Source organism: Pagrus major, chromosome 9 (genome assembly GCF_040436345.1).
Source record: "Pagrus major chromosome 9, Pma_NU_1.0".
In the NCBI taxonomy this organism is placed as follows: domain Eukaryota; kingdom Metazoa; phylum Chordata; class Actinopteri; order Spariformes; family Sparidae; genus Pagrus; species Pagrus major.
Window position 1 is genome coordinate 19,434,702 of NC_133223.1, and position 23,682 is coordinate 19,458,383.

The 23,682-nt window shown below is 41.0% G+C and overlaps 1 protein-coding gene across 4 annotated transcripts in view; it reads right to left on the reverse strand.

Moving 5' to 3' along the window:
* Positions 1-23,682, reverse strand: part of LOC141002099 (plakophilin-4-like) — a 95,537-nt gene that overhangs the window by 7,332 nt on the left and 64,523 nt on the right. For all 4 annotated transcript variants that reach the window (XM_073473269.1, XM_073473267.1, XM_073473268.1 and 1 more), the window contains 10 exons: positions 22,097-22,267; positions 18,817-19,027; positions 17,710-17,842; positions 16,134-16,347; positions 7,117-7,300; positions 5,152-5,269; positions 4,325-4,516; positions 2,789-2,962; positions 2,376-2,526; positions 719-911 (listed from right to left, as the gene is read on the reverse strand). In XM_073473269.1, coding sequence (XP_073329370.1) covers positions 719-911; positions 2,376-2,526; positions 2,789-2,962; positions 4,325-4,516; positions 5,152-5,269; positions 7,117-7,300; positions 16,134-16,347; positions 17,710-17,842; positions 18,817-19,027; positions 22,097-22,267 — 1,741 coding nt within the window. The remainder of the gene's footprint in view (positions 1-718; positions 912-2,375; positions 2,527-2,788; positions 2,963-4,324; positions 4,517-5,151; positions 5,270-7,116; positions 7,301-16,133; positions 16,348-17,709; positions 17,843-18,816; positions 19,028-22,096; positions 22,268-23,682) is intronic.

A 23,682-nucleotide genomic window follows, 5' to 3' on the forward strand; every position in this document is an offset into this window, starting at 1 on the left:
CAATGATGGGAAAGAGAGACAAAAACGGCTGATTACAATTATTAAAGATAAAGATTCTGTGAATAGCAGTCGTGCTTCCCTGACTCGTTCATAGTAATTTCTGTAACTAATCGTGTTATACAATCTGCTTCCTGTTTACAACGGCATGCACAACGAGTACTGTGGATTTTGTCCAGGTATTACAGCAAGAACATTTTTTTTCAATGCACATATGTGTATCTAAGTATTGTTTTAAGACAGGCTTGAAAAACTGTGAGCCAATCCTTTATATACATTTCATAATGGGGAAAAAGTAGTCGTAAATATGTTCCAAATGCATTATTATAGCTGCCGTAATATGACTGAATACATTTACAATTATTTTTGAGTATTTTAAAATACACTGTAAATATTAGAGGACAGCCTGATTGAAGGAAGAGAGTGTCCTCAGTGTGTTTTAACCTCGAATATTACTGAATATATAGCAGGCTGGAAATAGCTACAGCACTGTTCCTTCATTCCACGGGGACTTAAAACCTCAATGCACACTAAACCACCTTCCCTGTGGCTATATGAAAGCCTGTGCGTGTACTAAAAGTGGGAGTGTCTGTGTAGAACTGTACAATGTCCAGGACAGTCTGTACAGCCCAGCCACCAGCCACATATGGCTGATGACTTGAGAAGCGAGTCAGGTTTACAGCCTCACTAAAAGGGACAAACACACGCTGCTGTAGCACACCTGTCTCCTCTGCCCTTGGTGATGTTGACCAGCTTCTCGATGCCGCCCGTGTCGGCCAGGGCCTTGGCGTTCTCCATGTTTTTGCTGGTGACCTCGTGCAGGGTGCAACAGATGGCAGCCACGGTCTCGTCCGACAGCAGGGTGGTGTTCCCCCCGGGGAGACGGTTGACCAGGTCCCTCATTGCGTACTTCCCTGAGAGTGAGGAGGGGAAACACAATGTGACTATACAGCACAGTTGTGAGCAGAAGCTTATGCAGAGACATACAGAGATTAATTTAAAGCAGTTTTTTTAACATGTTACATAACGTATAAGTGGATGTATGCCACAGTGACCCACACTACATTTTGTTCTCTTTATATCATGAATGATACATGGATTTAGCTTGAGACTGCAGTGAGGTAGGCAGTCTTCCGAAATGACTTTGCGTTATCATCGCAAGGACGTCGGACTGTGTGTGTGTGTGTGCATCCTGGTGTTAAAAAAGGATTGTTTCCCCTATCTCTCCTTCAGCACAGCAGCCCAGCTGAAGGTCCTGAATACAAGCAGCACAAACACACACACACTCTCTCTCTCTCTCTCTCTCTCTCTATACCACACACACTAAAGCACCTTAAAGCCAACACTGCAACTCCTCCCCTCTCTGCCTACAGGCGTCACCCCTGCATTGCTGGAACTGTAACTCCTCATTAATTCCACAGAGAGCGCACATAAAAACTTGTTTTTCATTAAATGAGACCGCTTCATGGAACAAAAAGGGTCTGGAGTGAGATGAAATTAAAAATAATGACTAGTGGGGAAAATGGTTACACAATACACAATGCCCTTGTTCTGTTTGTACATTTAAACACATTGTTTAACACCGCTCATGCTGTCAGCAGGCAAAACGAAAAAGGATTTGGGACAATATATGTTGTGAAATAAACAATAAAATGTCAACAATATTGCATGTCTTGCAAATCTGATGCATGTTGTACCAATTTCCCAGTCCCATGTACTTCCATACTCAGCAGTTAGATACGTATCTGTAATGCACATCAATATATTCATGTTTTCTGCTGTATTAGTGCATGTAGCCAAGCTAAAAACATTCACAACATGGCTTATCAGTATCAGCAAAGGTGAGTTCAGTATAAAAAAGGTGTAATTTGTGAGAAATGGCCAGAATGGAAGGTAGCTCTGAGACCAGTAGATACAGAGACATGCAGACGGGGACAGGATAGGCATGAAGATGCAGAGGAGAGAAAATAGGCGAAAATGGCGTGTAGAGCTGGAATATTTTCACGTTACTCGATATATTTCGGCCAAACCAAAGGTGGTTGTGGAAAGACAATCTATTTTGACAGCAATATTTTGTTGTTTTTTTTTATTAGGTCGGGTTTGAATGAAGTGTGTTTTACGATGAGTTAAGGAGGAAACTGAGCTCAAAAAGAGAAACTTGAATTCAGACTGTGTATGGTTGTATTTTTGTTTTCAAACTAGGCATATAAATTTTTTTAGTTCATTTTTAAATGTTTTAAACTAAAATTCTGACCATATCTTACAAATCCCCCCTTTAAGGATTTATTATTTGTGACATATTTGTGTATAATTCTATTCAGCACATCTGAATCCATTACAGTCTGACATGTTAGTTGTTTGACAGTGTGACTCCTGACCTATGAGCTCCTTGTTCCTCACATCCAGTGCCATGTTTCTCAGAGCAGTGGCGACCGAACACACCACCCTGTCGTTATCCATCCGCAGCAGCTCCACCAGGATGGGCAGTCCCTTCTCCTTACGCACTGCTGCACGAATGTAGGCTGCAAACTTTACACACGAAAACACAAAAAAGGCATTAAACTTTCAAAAGGTCGATACGCCACACAGGAAATAGATGGTCTTTGAGCATGTGTTCTTCCAAGTGTGAAACTGACATCAGCTTTGACTGACACAGAGGAGGTGAGCTGTTAAATCCTTTTTAACCAGTTGAATAGATGCTTTGTCTCAGAGGACATCACATTTAACAGTAAAAACAAAAAACAATGTGTGATGCTGTTGCTGTGTAGATACACAAACATTGGGACAGTACCTTCCAGTTGCCAGCTGACAGGTTCTGGAGAGACCCAGCAGCGCCCTCCAGAGTGGCGGGATTTGAACTCTCAGCCAGCAGTGTCAAGTAAGGCTTCACTACCGCAGGGTGCCACAGCATCTCTGCCCCCTTGGGAGACTTTGAGAAGCCGGGGATCGGTCCCACACCGTCCCACTGAACAGACAACCACAGAGTTAAGTCAGGCTGAACACGCGGTGACTTTCATGTCAAACAATACATAAAACATTACAAAGCATGTAATGCAACTAAGGTAGGGAGGATGTAGAGGAGAGGATGCCAGGAAATGTTCCAGCTCATCATCAGCACTGGAATTTTTAAACAAGCTGGTCCATGGTTTTAGATTAGACTGTTCTAGACAGGAACATGGTGGTAAAATACATACTGTCGGATCTCCAGAGGAAGATAGATAAATCTCAGTCTCTTCCCTAGGATATACTGGACATTTAATATGCGGGCTCTTTACCGTTTGCACCGTATATTGGTGGTATTTTAGCCCTTCATATCCTATCACGTCTCGACTGTTCTTTTTCTCTGTATATTTATGAATTGAATTGAACAAGCCGAATTAAAATTAAAAACAGAAAAAAGACATTTAGATGACACTTATTGCACAACAGTTGAGATGTATAGGTGGGAACGTTGAAGGGGAATTTGGCCTATTATATTGTAAGATAAGGGAACATAATTGCATGAGTAGAAAAGTTGATTAACCTTAACTCTTTTCATGCAGATGTTATTAGGTAGCACACACAGCTTATGACTGCATGCCTTTCTGTCTGTGATTTGTACTTGTCCAAAAGATTTAGTCAATTCTACTCCCAAAACTAAATTAGCACAGAAATTCCATTAACGTTGACAGACCTTATCGTTCACAATTTTGGGATCACCTGTTGTATTTTTGTTTTTCTTGTTTCCTTCAATAATTGCTCTTTTAATTTAGATTTAAACAACAGTGTAATTAAGACACCAAATGTGTTATTCAAATTTTTAAAAGTTAAGACCCGAAAAGAAGAAGAATTAATTGATTAAAATCTTCTTTTCTTCATTTTGTCCACAGTGTTTCTCAAAGACAGAGCTAGATTGATTGGTTGTCACAAGATAAAACAGACATTTTAAAATTCAATTTCAGTCAGGACTGCGCTTTTGCTTTGAATTTGTTTTGCAGTCCGGAAAAGCTTCAGTGAAATTGGGCTTTAGATGTTTTGGGAATACATTTTTCTTTGGGCTGTCTGCAGTCTACTCAGTGGTAAGTTTAAATAAGTCCAAGAGTTTGAATAAGTTTGAAGTGTGATTTGTCAGTCCAGTTCAGCTAAATTTCAGGAATCAAATTCCAACAGTGCTAACCTTAGACTAAGCTTTACTTTCTATTTTAAGCTTGAAGAAAAGCTCAACCAAACCAACATGTATTTCTAAAGAGGACTTTCTACGACCTAAAAGTATGAAAGACCATTCAAAAATACAGTGACTGTACTGAGTCAAACTCTTTGCTCTGAGCCTAATTTTAAAAACACTGACCGTCTCTTCCTGCGAGCTCTTTTTTTTCTTCTTCTTCTTCCTGCCCCAGCAGCTGGAATCCACCTCTTTACTGGGCGACTCGTTGCCCAGTAAGCCATCCAGCTCCTGCCCCCCTATCAGTCGGGACGGCGGCAGCTCCAGCTCCAGACGATATGACAGGTTCCTTAGAGTGCAAATACAGTTCTCCACAATCTGACGGCAGGCAGAGGGAGAGGTTTGGGTGGGTTGTCACAGTAGCAGCTTTCTAAATCACCATGACAAAAGTTTCACGACAATAAACTGTATGCAGCGGCACGCTACAGTATCTACAGCCAATGTGTGGTACACAGGCCTGCTACTCACAGCGTTACAAATCAATTAGTTATGGAACCCAAGGGTCTGCAGTTAAAGAATATCTGGACCAGAGTAAATAGATTTTATTCCACGCTGTTTGAGTGCTGAACTGGATCGGTCTCAGAGAATGTCAATGAGCATAAAGTCTGTGTGACAAAATTATGATGCGATCTCACATTAAAGACCAGCCATCGGACTTTATATGTCTTTTATGGTACAATTTAATTTCTACTACTGACAGAAAAGTGTTTATATACTGTAAAGCAGGTCGGTGAGTGGATTCTGAATGTCTTCTGTTGCTCATGAATGGCTTCTGCTTTGGGCAACAAAAGTACATGAAACAGTTGCTGCTGGATGCTCTGAGTCATTTAGACACAGGCAATGAAATGATTCAAACAGGGTTAAGTAGGACTTTTCCCTACGGCCTCTTATCGTGTGGTAACATGTTTTCCTCCTGGCTACGTGTGTGTGAGTGTGTGTGTCTTAGTGCGTACCTTGCTGTCGAAGTCAGAGGTGTTTACACAGGCTTTGATGACATACAGTAGTGAGTCAACGAGACCCTCACAACTGCGCATCTGTTTTCTGGCCTCCTCTCCAGCTGAGCTCAGGTTCCTTTAAAAAAAGCACAACACACAAAAATAAATTAGGCCTTTGATTTGGGGCTTTGCTCAACAAACAAATGAGCATACGCAAACACACAAAAACGCAGCTGCCTGGTTGTGTGGGTGTGTTTGTGTGTCCCACTTGAATGTGTAATGTGGGTTTTGCCGTCCCAATACACCATCCATAATGTATGAAGTTTGTGTGTGGTCTGACTCAAGTCATTATAGCACTTTGCAGAGTAAATAAGGAATTAACCAAGTGCACACACAGACAACCATGTATGTGTGTGCAGGAGGTACACACACACACACACGCACGCACGCACGCACGCACGCACGCACGCACACACACACACACATACACACACACACACACACACAAACACACTAACACACTCACACACTCACACTGAGGCTAAACCACAATGTCTTCAAAGGAAGAAGCCCCAGGAGAGAAGCTGGGAGTATGTATGAAATGTTGATAGTTTTGAAACAGAGATTAAACAAGTTAAAATCCAAGCTTCTAATTAAAACAGGCAGAGTTTATGTCTATGTTGTGTATAAAACCATTATTTATGTTACCATACCATTCTGATGCTGATGGCCACGAAAATGTGACGCTTCACTCGCCCTCATTACATTTTTGTGTAATTTTATCTTCAAACACAACATTAACGTGTTGGTAGGTGAACTTCCAAATGAACTCTGTACCCTTCTGTGTCTGAGCTCTGCGAGTTACCAGCTATGCTCCATCAAGTGGTTGCTTTTTAATGTACTTAAGGTTCTGAAAGATGTTGCGAAAACTGCTTTGTCTTACTATGCACCTTGGTCCTTGGTGGAATAACTTGCAAAGAGATCTGAAATTAGACACATTTATAGCCACTGATGAATTTAAGGGCTATTCTCCACAATTCTCGTGTTTAATTGTGGATGTCTGTATATCATGTTTTATATGTTGCTTTCATTATGTTAGTGACTTTAATATGGCCAGGTCTCTCTTGTAAAAGAGATCTTGATCTCAATGGGACTTCCTGGTAAAATGAAGGTGAAATAAATAAATAACTAAATAAATAAATGAAAGCTATTTACAGAAAAAATGAGAATCAAATCTTGAATACAACTATGATAATGTCAATTGGTGTAATATCCTTGAAATGAATAAAACACACTTTAAAATGTTTGAGAGATTTACTTCATCTGCTCTGGAATTGCTCTTATCTTGAAGAATTTAGGAAATACATAATGTGAATAACTTCTGATGCTCTAATAACCAAAATCTCATCTGACCTTAGGATCTTGATTTGGGGAGATATACAAGGTCTTAATATGAGCTTTAATATAAAAAAAATACTTACTTACTCAAAGTATATTCTACAAAACTGCAATTCAGAAATTCCTCCTTCACAGAGGCAATGGTTAAATGAATTAACATCCTTTACTACAACTAAAAACATCTTGTTACTGTGAGGAGGAAACTAGCAATGTATGAATAATTATGGGCCTTACTACAATGATTACACCCCCTCAAAATAGTGAGTATTACACACCGCTTGTGCTCTCATTGTCTGCTTAACGTCATTTCATATACTTCATTATCACACATTGCGACCTTACTTTATTTAGTTTTCAGTTGTGAACAAGGGAGACATTTCTATTATACCAGGGCTGTGGGTGGGTGTTTGTTTCTCTGTTTGGCTTCCTCATCTGTATTTGTTTGTGAAAATAATGGCTGTTTACTTCAATAAAAACATCTTTAACACAGCAATTTACAGTATGAGCTCCCTCCACACTAGATGTAATAGCGCCAGTCATCCACCTAGGGGTGCTAACACCAAGTGTGTTCATCAGGTGGTTCACCTTAGACAGCCGGTGGTGTTCCTCAGCACCAGGGAGGAGTGGAACTTCAGCTTGTGGTCGTCGTCGAAGGTGGAGCTGCTCCATCCGGAGTGAGGGATGATCACAGTGTTGGTCAGAGTCGTTAAGGCGTCACGAATGATTGTCATCTTGACGGCGTCACATGACGACAGGTTCCACAGCACCCCTGCCGGAGACAACATGGGCGTTGAGGAAACAGGCATGCAGACGTCCGGTTATGTCAGCTGTCACGTGCAGTCAGGGTAACCCCAACAGTAAGACCAACAACTTGGGCTTTTAATAGCTCAATGTGTGTGTGCATGTGTCCACAAAAACAAACAAGCAGAGACAGACAGACAGACAGACAGACAGACAGACACACAAACACACATACATGCACGCACACACAGATCCTGTGTGAAAATACTCCTCTTCACAGATAAAACAACAGCTCTAGCATGAGGGCTTCAGACATTCACATCAAATTTCATCCTAGCAGAATACCCTCAGGGCAAAGATTATTAACTTGAAACGGAGAGAAAAAGAAAGAGGACGGGGCGGAGATCCATATGGCACAGCCTCAGACATCTGAAATCATGCCATCATTTCACTGAATTCAAATATACTTTTGGTAACCACTGATAATCATGCACAGTCCTCAAAAGCCTTTGATGCTGCATCTGTCGAGGATTAGCCAGCATGTAGCATGTTCTTCTAATTAGCTGCCTCTTGCTAGGCTTATGCTAAGGCACAGGCTGACTTCTGCAGGGCACTTTGGAGGAGGCTAATGCTGGACGAGCTGAACTCCACTGTAATTACAAATATGATGCCACAACAAAACTACAAAAGTGCATGTACAGTATGCATGTGTGTTAATGGTCCAACTGTAAGTGCCTCATGACATGTGCATGTGGGATGGGAGGAAATAAGACTGAAAAAAACCCCAACAAAATACACAAAAGTTGATTGTGGGGAATTTTTCTTATCAGGATAATGGTGAATATTCTCACATGAGTGACTCGAGAAAGCAGTCTAGCTCTGTAACGTACAGTTTTATTTTGATTTCTGGATTTATTTTGACTTGCCACAAGGAGCCTGCATCTTTCCAGCCATGCCAAAAATCCTAAGCCTGTCACCAAGGTTAAAGGCTCAGCTTGCACATTGTATCCCCCACAAAAAAAAAATTAAATCGGATGTCTGGAAATACTTCCAAACTAAAGAACGACGGGGAGATGAGATGCCCTTCAATGTATTTATAATTTATTTATCCTTTACTTATGCAGGGGACCTTATAATTTATATTCACCTTGCTTAATATTGTTTATTACTTATTTTTCTACATGGGCAAGTACAAATGACACTGCTAGTTTGAGTGTTCATGATGAGGTTGATCTATAATTATTGTTTGATATGAAGTGAAATCAAACATGAGATCATCATTATGTGTTGAATAATGCCTCTCACATTTAATTTCTACATTCTGGCTTCAATTCACCACCTCTGCATCTGTGTCACCAATTCCCCCTGCATCGAAAATGTGTGTACGCACGGGTCAAAGTTTCCGTAAATTAACGCACATTTCCTCGTCGAGTATATTTTTATAAATGTCAATTGCTTAGGAAGTGGCAAGGTTTATAAATGAGACCCCACTGAACTCTACATGTTGTATACAAAAACACCTCTCTGGTAGAGGTCAAAAATAAGCATTTGCTTTCCTGACTTCCCCTTTCTTAACCTCACTGTTTATTTCCTCTCAGCACGCTGTTTCCGCTCTCTCTCTAATTGAACCAATGGAGACAATAATAGGCTATAATATGGCCCTGGAGCCCAATTCAAACACACTGCTGGCAATGAGCTATACAGGCTGATCTGTGTCTGCCAAGCAATCCATTTCATCAACAGCCATTTCCCTTACCATTATCCTTATTAACACGACATCAAAGTGCTTTTAAACCAGTTAAAATCCTTAACTGAACTTTGATTATTTCATTTTCATTTTGACGGAGATTTAAGCGATACTTTGGGAGTTAGTATGCAGCGTATGCGTCTTATCAGGGCCTGCCAGAAGTGTATGCAGGGCTGCATGTGGAAACCCTAGCATCAGGTGGGCTGACGTCTTTGCTCCACTCAGGCAGTGGGATACATTTCAATCAAATCCTTCTGTGGCGATCGAGCTCTGCTCCTTGCGCAAGCACATTCAGGTCTGTGTTTGCCTTTCTCACGGGATACCCAGACACACAAGGATTGCCCTGAAATAGGACCTCTAATGCGGCGATAACACATAAATTTCTCACGCCTGCTGACCAACTTTCCCCGGTCCTTTTAACTCACCAAAAGATGTTCCTCCACACACACTTTAATGTCAATCTGTAAAACATCTTCTGCAAGATTTCTGGTCTTATGGAGGCCGTGGCATGCCAGAGAAATCACCACATGAATTCGCTGAGGTGTGACTGACAGCACCGTCAGAGGTGCAACACCAGCAGCAATACCCATAAGTCATATCTGACAGTCAAACGGAGCAGACCTGTCTGTGTGTGTGCGTGTGGAAATATAGCGCTAAACCGTGTTCGCTGCTCAGTAACCTGTTCTCAGGTGCCTTGGCCTGGCTTTAAAATACTGACCCAAGGTAAACACTGTTGTGACACCAGGGCCAATAGTCTGTCCAGAGTTAGGCTCCAGAGAGCACAAGGAGAGAGAGGGAGTGCTCAGCACAGAGAAAATATGAAGCTCGTTAGAAAGTCTAACAGCTATTGAAGCATTGATCCCAGGACTAACTGAACTGAAAACTGGATGGACATTTGCCTGGAACTGTTGCCGTTGTCTGCAACAATTCACCAGTTTTGCTTGTAAATCAATAATGTCATCCTTTTATGGCAGGTTTTCCTTGATTTTTTGCATCGACTTTTTCTTTTCTTTTGCCAGAAGACACACTTCAAGTTAGAAATGCCAGCGCAAAGCAAACCAAGACTTTATAGTACCGGTTGCGATATTTTATTCGACATAATCTCATTCATATTACGAGCATATAAAGAGACTGCTTAAACAGATTCATAGTGGCATTAAAATGGCAGGCTGAATTACAGATAGAGAACACAGATTTCCTCCCTCTAAGGTGCAGAATACTCTGTAGGTATGTGTCAGTGGTCAGTAGTGCTGCCCTGAATATCATTTTTGGGGCTTTGAAGCTCAGTGAGCGTTACCCATGAATATTGGAATCCATAAAATGTCAGCCATAAAGAGATTTCTAGCAATTGCAAGACGGCTAAACTGTTACTTACAGTTTTCAGGTATTTAGCCAAACTTGTAGTAGATTCATGATCTGCCAGTTTCCTTTAGCATATCTTGAACTCGACATTTTAGGGGTCATCTTTGCAAATGTTGAGGTTATTCCAGACACTTGACTTTTTCGACATTTTTCTGGCTTTCTAACTCTCACTGTTGCACGATCAAATGTCACTGTCCCAGCTTCAGTGCAGTGTCGGTGACTTCAGATGAGAGCTGTGACGCACAAAATCAAGCTGAAATCTCCTCATCTGAGAATAACTAATGATAAATAATGTGATGTATAATGAATAATATTGCCCTATTACTACTGGGTTATTTGCTGATGATGTAAATCATTAAAAAAAAAAAACAACAACAAAAAACGCACCAATGCCGATTTGGTCGTCTATTACCATGGCAACAGTGGAAGCTTCGAAACATTTGTGTCAGCCCTTGGGGTCAGACTAGCCTTTTGGCATTTTCATCTTTATTAGAGGCTCGATGGTGGGGAGACAGACGATTGCAGTGATAGCTCTTTGAGGGATCGACTTTGTGTGTCAGGGCCCAAAGTTCACAAACTGACTAGCACAACACTGAGCTTACAAACCTACATCTCCTCCAGAACAGGTTTCATATTCTTTTTTGCAGTATTTTTCTCTGTGACTCAGCCCTGCAGTTATTATCTGATTACATTTGGTCATACATACATCAGGCTGTTTTCCACTAAAGAGTACAACACACTGCATATGCTAAAATTGTTTCGGTGACATTTGCAGGAAATATAATCCGCTGTAATTATTACAATGACTCCAAGACCCACTAGGAGTTTGATTCTAATCAAAAACAGAACAGGCTGTCTCTTGGAGAGAGAAATCAAATGAATGATTGTTGCTATCAATATCCTGATTGTTATACAGGCTATACCCCCAGGTTGCTAGTGGTCACATCGCAGGCTAACTTCTCATCTACTGACCAAAATCTGAAGGCTTTTTGGATGGCTCGGAGTGCAAAAAACTTTCTGCCTGTGACCGAGTTGTATTTTTAACTCTCTGCCATCATTACCACATAATTATTGTTGAAACATTCTGTCAAATTTTCTTTTTTAATCAATGAAAGTGACGTTGTTTGACTTCTGTCCATCATGCAGCGTGTTCGTGCAGCCCTGTGGAGGTGCTGCTTTTTTCACAATTTAATGTCAGTTTTCGTTTTACAATTTTATATTCAAATTTAGAGTATTTGCTTACAGCACTAGCATTCGACACCCTCTATCCATAGCCCCTTGATTCGGATAAGGAAAAGCTCCCTTAAAAACCCCTTAAGCAGGCTTTAAAAAAATAAAAAACAGCTTAGGAGGAGAGAGTTAGGATCCAGAAATGCAACAGAGGTTGTGTGGACATAATACTGTGAAAAATCTTAGTGTATATGTAATTTTACTACAGCAGTTTACTAAATTCAACCACTGAAAAGCTGTCTTGTTTACATGTTACTGATTAAACTGCTAGCTAGCAAGCTAGCCATCAAAAATCTGCTTTAGTAACCACAGTGTTTTTTTCACTTCTGATGACAACATGCTAACAGTTTCTCCATGCTTCTAGTATTTGTGCTCACCAAGGCTAAACACAACCCACAACCATCTCTCTCCTGGACACACAGAGATTAAACTGATCTTTTGTTGGATGATTCCTAAAATGTCTGACAATCTTCATCTCTTAAACCACAGGTCAGCATGTCATCGACTTTGTGAGGTGCGGTTACCGGGTAGGCATTTACCTCACTCTGTGAAAAGCTGCTGATCATTCAAAAACTGCACTGTTTATTAACCTTTCAATTTCTGGGAGCTGAACTGGAAACTTGTCAATGCTGCATCGACTAAACCTCAGACCGCAGCATGCTGTGTGATTTTGAAGTTTGTGGGCGTTTCTAACTTTCTCCCTCATGCAGTGGAAGTCGGTACTTTGCGGCTTACGGCTATAAATGGATTTATTTCTGGATCAAATTAAGTTTCTCATTTTTCTTATGATCAAAAGGTCTTAACCTCCTCATTCACGGCTCTCGAACAAAACAAACACAGCAATCGATGCCAACACTTGGCGACTGGGTCTATTTGTGTTAATGCCATTCTGATAATCTTTGTGTAAACTGGAAAAAGCCTCTTTTTCACAGTAGGTTTAGTTTGTCAAACTGATTTTTTATCTATCTATCTATCTATCTATCTATCTATCTATCTATCTATCTATCTATCTATCTATCTATCTATCTATCTATCCATCCATCCATCCATCCATCCATCCATCCATCCATCTATCCATCCATCCATCCATCCATCCATCCATCCATACATCCATACATCCATACATACATACATATCTGGACAGAACTATAACAAAAATCAAATAAGTCAGTCAAATAAAAAAACAATAACCAAACAAGTTATTGCCACAATAACCAAACAAGTTTAAAATATGTTAAAGTAATTATGTTTTGAATGCAAGTCTGCAGGTTTAGAGTTGTAGAAACAGGTTTGCCATTTTAAGAAGGAGCAGCTGACTCCAATGTAATTAATATTATTAAATTTGGCATGCTCTTAAATGCCATCAAACAAGGCTGTGTGTAAATACCAGCTCACTCGCTGCAAATCCACATCTCCACACCAGAATGAGACCCAGACAACAAACTAATCGCAATACTTCCTAAAAGAGTCTAAAATATTATTTATGTACATGCTAATATTAAATTTCATCAAATGGAGCCGACCTGGCTAGCTTTGCGCTACCCTCAGATTACTTGGTGCAGATTTAGTGGCGAATGTGTGGGTAGCTGAGACAATGGCTGAGGAAAGAGAGAAGAGCTAATATGGGCAGGCACTTTAATATTTGTTTATATACCACAAATCATATTGGCATCGCATTACTGAATAAATGTTATTGCACATTGCAGATTTTACTCATCGTGCAGGTACACATGTAATGGGATAAATTAGGATACAAAAAAGGTAACTATATTCCGCTTAAGTTATAGAAAAAGTATGTAATTAGATTACAGATACATTTACTAAAAAAGGGGATTACTAACAGGATCACAATTTTAAATAAAAGTCATCTTATTGATGTTTCTTTTCTCTTGTCTTCATTTCCATATGTCTGGTATTGAGGTAATCCAAAAGTAACGGAAAGTAATCCAGTTACATTACTTAAAATTGATTGATATAATGCTTGGATTGTTACTGGTAACAATTTTTTACAGGTGATTAGTTACTGTATCAGAATACATTTTTAAAGTAACCCTCACAGCCCTGGCTATCATATGACTGTAATGAAGTACATTAGTGGAAGAGTGTAATAGTAAAAGAGGAAGGCAATGATAAAAGAACTGGCTCAAGTAGTATCGATAATACGGTTGCTTAACCGAACAAGATCCAGAGATTTGTCTCTTCTAGCAACAGATGGGGAGTATAGATGAGTGCATGCCAGTCAAGTTGATGAGCTCCTGAATGAGTGATTCTTGTTATTTAACAATCATCTTTTTTTCTGTACGAGCAAAGAATATTCAAACAGACTCTCAAAAGCTCCAACACAATGAAATCGTGATTAAGAAGAATGTAGCTGACTCTGCCAAAGTAAAGCCAAGATAAGGGGAGTGATGTAATATCTAACACAGGGTGACAAATCATTGCTTTTGTGTGTGTGCAGTTTTATCTGTCCCCCCCTAAATGGAGCTAATGGCGGTGCTGTGAGGCCTGACCATTTGATCTGAGGGGTTGTCTAAGGACAGAGGAATAACCACAACAGCTGCTGGAAGTCAAGGCAGGTAAGGGAGCTGAGGTCACTTTTGTGTCCCCACAACATGACCTCTGACCTGGAGCTAGATCTACTGAAGCACAGGCGACACCTGGACCTCCCAGTGGAGTCGAGAAGGAGCCGCTGACACAATGGGAGCCCTGAAAGCTTCTCAAGCTTAATTCTCACACCTGTTGGTTTCCCCACTAACTTCAACAACAATGACGCTGCCTTTAAAGGTGTTACGATTACGTACAATATTTCCCAAACAGTGCTTTAGAAGTAGAAACGAGCTGCTGGTGAGTGAGTGATTTCTGTCTGCACCACTGAAAGCTCTGATGTGGGATGCCCTTGTCATCCAGCTGAAAGCTCTTTATGTGGATTGTTCTAATCAGCGGTAATTAACCAGAGGTGATGCAGCACTGCTGACCTTTTCTAATTGCTCCACATCCCGGGGCCTGCACTACCAATTAGCCGCAGCAGGCTCTCAAGACTCGTAGATGAAAGGGAAAAAAAACAAACAAAAAAAACAACTTAAAACAGGGCTCACATTAAAGCATGTCTGCACAAGCTCCTGAAATTTGAATTAAGGCAGCGAAGAAAGACATTTTAAGTGGTTTTTCAGTCATCAACTCCTTTGCTTTAACATAAACACCAGTATGAGCAGAGACAAATTACGCTCTTTTAAAATGTCGATTATTTTCTCCTTTGGTATGCTTTAAGCAAAGTAAACAGACACTTCATTGAAACAGGAAACTGAAGACCATCTCCCCCCAACAATATACAAATACTACAGAGTATTGTGTCTGTACTCCAGCTGTATTGTTTTCCTTTGAGAGACCGCTGGACTGTAACCCGAGATCATGTAAGAGCGGGGGCTGGAGTCGAGCTCAAACAGCTGACTCAGCCACCTAGGAGCCAAATGTCTTGGCTTGCTTATTTCTGTAGCGCTCCACCCTGATCCTAAACAACATGGATTAATACCCTGTTTGCAGAGCTTGGACATCACACAGTCCAATGCAGGGAGGAGGAGAGTGACAAGCAGACTGTCAGCATCTGTTGTTTTCAGACAGAGAAGGAGCTAAATCTCTGCGTACAAGGAGGATTTCTTCTTCTGCAGGCCTCATAAGCAGCAGCGACAGCAGTAGCAGCAATTTAAGGAAAAGCCTCTATGACTCAGGTACTATGACAATCATAAGCTGAGGATAGACCCCAATAAAGACTCTGTTTAACTGTTTAGTCACTCTTACTCGTTAGGAGCAACATGGTATGGTTAACCATGACATGCAGCGCCTGATAAACTCGAGCAGCATTCAGAGACCACATCAACATAACTCCCTCAAGACACCCCCAAGGTATGTCAGGTAAATAATTCAGCAGCTTCTGCAGTCTCCCGGTCCTACTGTAACCTCACGATCGCCTAAGGAGCTGATGAGGGTGGGCTGTAACAGTAGTGCCAAACTGACCAGCTGATTAATGGATTAGACGATCAACTATCATTAGACAACAATTTTGGAAATTGATAAGTATTCAAACCTGCAATAACTGACTTTTTTGGCCCTTTGCAGGCAGCAGAAACACGTTGTGAACACTTACACAACCTCACCTTTTAAAGTCCCCCTCCCTTTCCTGAGAGTGTTGATGACCTGCACCGTTCTCCAAATATTTAATTGTAATTTGGAACTATAGCATTTATTTAACTATTTACTTACACTTTGTAGACTGATTAAATGTATTGATTGATAAAGAAATCAACTATTACTTGAAGCCGTAGATTACAGGAAGTTAATTTTGATAAGATAATTTGAAACGATAACTTTGCTTCCTTTTTTATCCAGATGAAGGAGTATTACAGTGCATCGTCATTATGGGGTGGATGGATAAAGTATGAAGTATGAATACTACACACTGGGGGAGAAACTATCACACACACAATTTATACAACTACACAAATATTCTCCACACATGCTCACTTACCTGTGACAAGCTCCCGCACTTCTGCATCTACAGTCTTTCTCAGCAGGCGGAGCAGAGCTGGGATTCCTCCTGCATTCCTCACAGCGATCTTGTTTTCGTCCATTGATTTGCCATAAACGAGGTTCCTCACGGCTCCACAAGAGTTCCTCTGAACCTCAAGGACCTTGTGGTCTAGTAGGTCCACCAGATGTTTAATTCCTCCCAGTCGACACACCTATAGACAATTTGTGAATGAGATCACACACCATTAGAAAAAGATTCTGACCACTAACAGCATTTTTTAGCTGTGGAGAGGACAGTCATGCATTTATTCATGTGACAAGAAAATCTACACCCTGGGAATTTATTCATACCAGATATAAATTATTTGGAGAAGTAATGCTAATCCATGACTACAGGAAACACAGGAGATGGTAGTTTGACGGACTAAATTTATATGTTCATCAAGGTAAAAATATTTCCATTAAAATAAGCTTCCTGCTTTTTTATTGTATAGTATGATCCATATTGTGATATACTGACATTTGGCATCTGAGAATAAAAGACACTTCAGATCTCAAATCTCAAGTCCTCTTCCTGCATCTTCTAATCAAACCTCATCTTCTTTCACCAAAATGCATCAGGAAAGAAAGCAAGAGCTTGACCTTCAATGTTTGAAAGGAAAAAAAGGTTGGAGTTCTGTGTGTCTATCTATTTAGTTGCTGTTATGGCCGTTTTTATGACATGAGTGAGCAGTGTGAATGTGTCTTTGTATCTATGTGTGTAAATCTGCAGTAGATTTTGTCTCAATTAAGGGTATGCAGATTTTACATATTTATATAACTGTGCTATCCACATTTTTGGATATAATGATGTTGACTCACCAAAATGATTGCTGAAGTCTCCGAATACAGCAAAAGTACTAAAAATAGGCCTTAACATGCAATAAGGGAGACTGAGATTAGCCAGAAGATTTGGCAGATTAGCTGTGACTTAACTGGGAGGTAAAACCAAAAGTGAGCCATGATGTCAAGAATAATCATTGGACAGGAAAACTGTGAGCATATGCAAAACTATATCAAGTATGCAAGGTTGTGCTTAATGCAGAATGGTGGTCTGTAGACTGTGATGAATGTCTGCAACGGACAGTATGGTTTTAACTTTAATTGCTTGCCTTTTACTACCGTTATGGAGGTTTTGTTTACAGCTAGTCTGATCGTCTTGACACTTGTACTTGGTGTCTCGTTGGACTAATTTTTAAAATGATGCTGCATTTCAGTGCAATATAATAAAAGGCTGGAGCTTCCAAAATAAAACCCAAGCTGTAATAAACTGAAGCTTCCCTTTAATAGTCCAATACTATTCAAATTTTAATGGGGTTATGGTAAAAAAAACATAACATTGTTCTAATACTGCAGCACCTCTATTCACCCTCGGTTTAGAAGTAGGACATCAAAACATTATACAGCTGGCACTGATGAATGCAAAAAAATAAATACAATTGTGAAATAATGATCTGAAGTGAAGGTAATTGAGCACAGATGATGACAAAGTCATTTTAATAAGACAAAGTATCAGATCAGTAGCAAACACCTACCTCTGTCTTAATCCGATTATCCCCATAGCACAGGTGCTGCAGGTATGCGGCTGCGTTGGCCTGCACGGAGGGAAAGTGGTGCTGCAGCATGTGAATCACCTCTGTCAGCTCTGGGTCACGCCACGCAAACTCCCTAGAATTGCAGGTAAGGTGCAAAGGTATCAGCACGACGACAGAGGCAGAAGAAAAGTTGACTCTTTAGAAAACTCAGGCACAGTTTCCTCAAAATGAATACTTCAGCACCTCAGGGCAAACTGATAAGCCCAGGAAATTACATTCACATCCGGTTCTATATAACAATCCACTTTGGTCACACTTGGATTACTGCTTTTCTGTTGGCAGTACACTAAAGAAAGGAGCGTGGAATGCACTGTCTCTCGACTGCTCTTGAAATACACTAAAGAAATACTCTAAAGTAAATAAAAATGTCACTTGTCAAAATTTCTTCAGACTTATATTTGGTAAAGAAAACATCATTTGCAAAGCGAGAAGCTACACGCTACATGAAAACACCAAAACTTGGTGCTACTAATTCATTAAGTATGAATTATGTGCAGCAAGACCAAGGGAAGGTTGAACTATTTTTCTTTTGGATTACATCATAGCACAAAAAGCCAAAGATGAAAAATAAACTATTTCGCCTTGACAGAAATCCTGTCAAATCCTGGGGGACATTTTTCTTTGATGCACTTCCTGGGTTCTGGTGTTCCCGCCTGGTGCACTCACTGTAAGTAGTTACACTACAGCAACATACACGGATGTAAAGAAAGCTCCCAATGTGCAAGGTCAGGGGTTTACTGCAGAGGTCAATCCACTCTCTCTGCTCACACACATCTGTACGACAAGAGCAGACACAGCACTTCAATGTATGTGAGACTCCATTGTTAAGTGGCCAGGCGTAGTCGAGCCAGCTTAAAGGCTAGAGCTGCATGTGACTACCCATGGGGCTCCCTGTTTGAATAGTAAGAGGACACTGGTGTTGACCCAGCAGAACAGGGATGCCTTGTAAGCATAAGTAGTCCCTGTGGATGACTGGTTCCTGCTATACAAAGCTGGTTACTAACGGCTGCCTATATCTGGTAGTGTAGAAACGTGAACAGTGCTTACCTCGGATCCTTCTGAATGCTGTCTATCGAGGGTGAGCGAGTGGCACCATCGTCCATGACAACAGCCTGTCGAGCGTAGTTGGGATCGGAGGGCCGGTACTGCGCTGAACGGTATGGGTCGGCATAGGTGGCTGCGGTGTTGAGAGCATAGTTGTTTCTTTGGTAGATCATGGCACTGCGCTGGCTGGGTGTCCGCTGGAGACTCCCCACACCTGTGGGCCAAGAATACAAAACCTTCAGACAGAAAGTTTAAACAGAAACAACGACCACGAGCCGACAAAGCCATGTGAGTAGAGATTAGCAGACCTTTTCAGCTAAACTCTGAGCCTTGCACACCGGTAGCAAACAACTTTAAACCAAGCTGAAAACACAAGCATGCGGCCGTTCCGACAGACTCAGCAACTTCTAAATCTGGAACCAATTAATGACGAGGATAAAACACAGCTCCCATGGTTCCACAAGGCAGAAGTCTTCTCCTTCAAGGGGCTGCTTGTTGTTTTGTTTTTACAAGATTGTGTTTAAGCAGAGGGATCCTGCTGGTTTTCAAAGAGGACAGGAAGCCTCAACCTGCTCGATGATCAACAAATCCTTCCCTCTCCGTCCTCTGCGCCATTCTGAGGCTAACTTTGCCAAACACAGCAAGGAGGCAATGGCACACCATGACGAGGTCCAAAAACAGTCAGAGATACGCTAGTAAAGCGGAAGCATCACAAACACAAACATGTAGAGAAGCCATCCTTGCAGGCAAGGTCCAATATTCAGCCTCACACAGCACCCTGCTTCAGTCATCTTTCCTCCTATAACTGCTCCAAGTGATATTATGACCTAGTTTATAAACACAATGGGTCACAAGCACAGAACTGCATAAACAAGCGGGGTTGGATTTAGCCCTCCTTCTCACCAGAGTCACGTGATGTGTGGCAGCGTGACTGCTGCGCTGGTCAGATCCCTATCAGACCTCCAACAGAAGGACTGGGCATGTGCGCGCTCAAACTCCCTCCTCCCAGAAACCGAGACGTCAACTTGTGGTGCTGCTCCAAATACACAATTTCTCACATCAGTGCACTTCTATGTTGGGCAGCAGCACCACCACCACCCTGCAATATGGTTATCTCCCCAAATGTAACCTAGCAGAGCCAAGGAAGACAAATTATAAACAGCATAGTGGAGCTTTGCAATTTTACCACAACTATTTGGATTCAGTTCCTCATCTTCTCAGCCAAGGATCAATATTTCTACTTAACATAAAAATCTCCCACTTACTCACACAAAAACAGTGCAGTGCAAGCTTCCAGAAAAAGCCAAAGAATGCATGCAAAGCTGGTAAGGCCTCATTGAAATTTCATTTCAAAACATAACAAAGAAAATACTGGGATCAAATTGGATTTTTCTAATGAGGTAGCTCTTACAAAGCCTGCATATTGAGCACCCCCCCAGCTCCGCCCCACTCGCCTTCTTTCAATATAGCTGGCATAGGCATATTATAGAGGCTTGTCTGGGGGCTTTTTCACAGCATCAATAGCATTTATTAGTGCGCTTATCGGTCTAAGCAGATCTCCGGTGTGGCAAGGAGAAAGCTGAATGAAGTGTGTGTGTGTGTCGGTGAAAGCTATGCATGTGTATTTGAGGCAGGAGGGATGATGAGATGAGAATGCCAACATCAGGAGAGCTGGATGCTGTGGATGTGGGTAACCAAGCTGTCCCCCTGGCTCCTTCCATCCTTCTTCTGATTCTCAGTGTGACACACGGGTAATGGACTCCTTTGTGGCAGGATGACATATCAGTACCTGCCTATTAACTCATGTCTCACCCTTTCTGCCTGACAGTGGAGGGAGGAATGGAAGAGAGGCAGGAAAGGTGAGGGTGACACAGAGAGAAAGAAAAATAGAAAGCAAGAGAAAAAAGCACAGAAGAAAGACATAACATACGTAGCGCTAAAGGGCAGGTGGACAGAGAAATGGTGCTCTCCAAGAGTCAAGAGGGCCTCAGATTAAATGGGAAAGACTTCGAGAGATTTCAGGACAAAGGGAGCATCTGTGATAGATAACACAAACAAGTACTCTGTGTTTGTTTGAAATGAAAATATTATGAGAAAAGAAACACTGCTAATCTTGAACTGTGTGACTCCACTGCATGAAGACACAGCACAGGGAAAGGGGAGAGAAGATGACGGGGGATAAGAAAACCAAATAGAGTTTCTGGTAAAAACACTGTGGATCATTTTTATACTAACAACATTGATCCAGACAGGGCAGGAGGAAGGGAATAATGACCAACACAACCCTTATTTAGGGCATATGATATTATTTGAAAATCCCCCTTTAAATTCCCCTTCAATATTTGACTTTTTAAAATTAAATTTACCTAGCTAGGTGCAATAGCTCGAAGAACACAGTACATGCTGATCAAGCATCTAGTAATGACAGATTACCTCATGTACTGATGAACTGTAAATCAAAATAAAGGTAATTGCAACACAAATAGCCTATAAAGTTGTAAAATAATTATTCAGTGGTTGTTTTACGAAAACATGTTGTTTTCTTGTGGCCTGGCAGCAAACATTCCTTTGCCTGGTTTTGGCCTGATTGTTGTACTTCTGTTGCTGTCAGCATTGCAAGATGGGAAATGTTAAACTACCATACCAGAGGCCAAAAATTATCGTATTTTGGAGAAAATTATCGCCCGCGAGTCATAACCACAAGAACAAAGAGGTGTAAATGTGTAATTTTACAGAACAGGTGTTACTGTTAAATTACTGGGCTTACTGGTGCATTCAAAACTAGAGGTGTGGGAATTTCTTGATTATAACATGCATCGAGGCAGAGACATAGCATAAGTGGGAGTCTGCAGTTGATTGTTGATTTTATGGCCTTGGCTGAACAATAAAGTTGTAAAGTCACATAGCAACATTGCGCATTTAGCAAGAACTGTTTAAATGAAATCATGTTGCAAAGTTTTCTTGGGGTCTCTTGGATGTTCAGGACAAATTTCAACCCAGTCCAGTAAGAAATAAGCAATTGCTGAGGCTCAGAATACACATATGCAGACACCTCTTCAACACCTAATTCTGACACCTCAAATGTCTGAATCAATTCACTTTTGCTTTAAGTTATCTCTGACAGCTTTCTTTTGGTTATAAAAAATAAACAATAGTCGGTAGTGATTAGTGTTAGACACAAACTTTGGCATTTGATGTCATTACAAGGGGACAGCCCATAGATTAGGTGCTTATAATGGGTGGTTTGTCATTTGTGTTACCATATAAATAATGTGGGACCAACCTGAGGTGCTCCTGTAGAGGGTGCCCCCCTGGGTGTGGCTCGGGCTGCGGTACAATGGGCCCTGGAACGTCCGATCCTCGTAGATTGGTGCAATGTGGCGGTCCGGGGATATGGCTGACCTTAAATCCTGGCCCAGCTGGCTGTGCTGACTGGCATATGAGCTCCGTACTCCTGAAGATGTAGCAGAGCGGTTAGTGGATAAGTGGTTAGCAGATAAGCATTTAGCAGCAGAATGGTGTTCTGATTGGACAGACAGTCTCATAACTGAAGTGTCAAAGGTTTGAGTGCTGTAAGAGCAAAGATCGGTCAATCAATTCCCCTGTGTCCTGTCAAAGTGTCACTGAGCAAGACACTGAATGACTTTCAGCTTATTTACTGTAATTCTTTCTGGATGGCAGTATCAGTTAAATGTCTGAAACATATCAGGGTGCTAAATAAGGCGAAGATGACAAGAAACAGAAATAGGAAGGGAGGCATTTTCACTTTATATTACCTCATTTTTTATAGCATGCTTGTATTACAATATCAAATTATTTTCCCTTCACTTTCTAGGCAGCCATTGCTTTCCATTTATTCTGTGATGGTACAGAAAACAGCTCAAGAGACTTCACACTTGCGTAAGTTGGGTAATCAATCATATTAAACAGCACGTCTGCTTTAATTGTTGTCAAAGTTACAGTAATGTCATTGTTGCACGGTAATGCAGTGCACTGATTTGCAAAGTCTGCTCTGCATTACCATACAACAATGATGAGACCCTGACAAAAAATAAAAGCAGATGTGATGTTCACTGTGACCTCTCTCATGCAAGTTAATTTTGATACTGGCTGGAAATGAATGAGAACCCATATGTTGCAAGAAAGGTAGGATTTATTTTCCCTTTAATTAAAATTTAAAGGAGCTCTGTGGAACTTTTATGTTGTGCTGGGAGGCCAGTCGTTAGTTTTCGTTAGCGAATTCAATTTCTTAACCAATATCAGCTACTGTTGCTCCCTGTTAGCGGAGCAGGGAGAGGCACTGAGACAAGGCACTGGAGAACATGCATAAAGTCACATCGTGTCACGGAAAATCCGACCCAAGTTCTTAACAAAGAAATCCACAGTCCAGCAGCATTAAACAGCTTAAACAAATTGTCCACAGGCTTGTATAGGCAACTGAGAGAGACAATAAGGGTCTAATTTTTCACGTCACGTTACAATCTAATCTTATATGGCCCATAAAACAGTGATTAATACATTTAAATTGCTACAAACTGTAACATAAAGGCCCTTTAAAAGAGATATGACATGCTTGTTGATATCAGTAATGAATATGAATGAATTTGATTTTGTCACACTAACTAAAGACTTATATAATATGTCTATAATATTTTTCCAATTCTCTATAAAGCTACTGAGCCTGGAAACACAAAGCCAACTTCAAAGCAGTAGCACTGGCACAGACAGACTGCTGCATTGCCTTGTGTCCTCTGTTGCACTTAAAAATGGCACAAAGGCTGAAGTCCAATAAACTGTGGGTTGAACGGCAAAATTGAAGTACACTGTGAACTTGCCTGGATGGAAATTGGTAGCACTTAAACAAAGAAC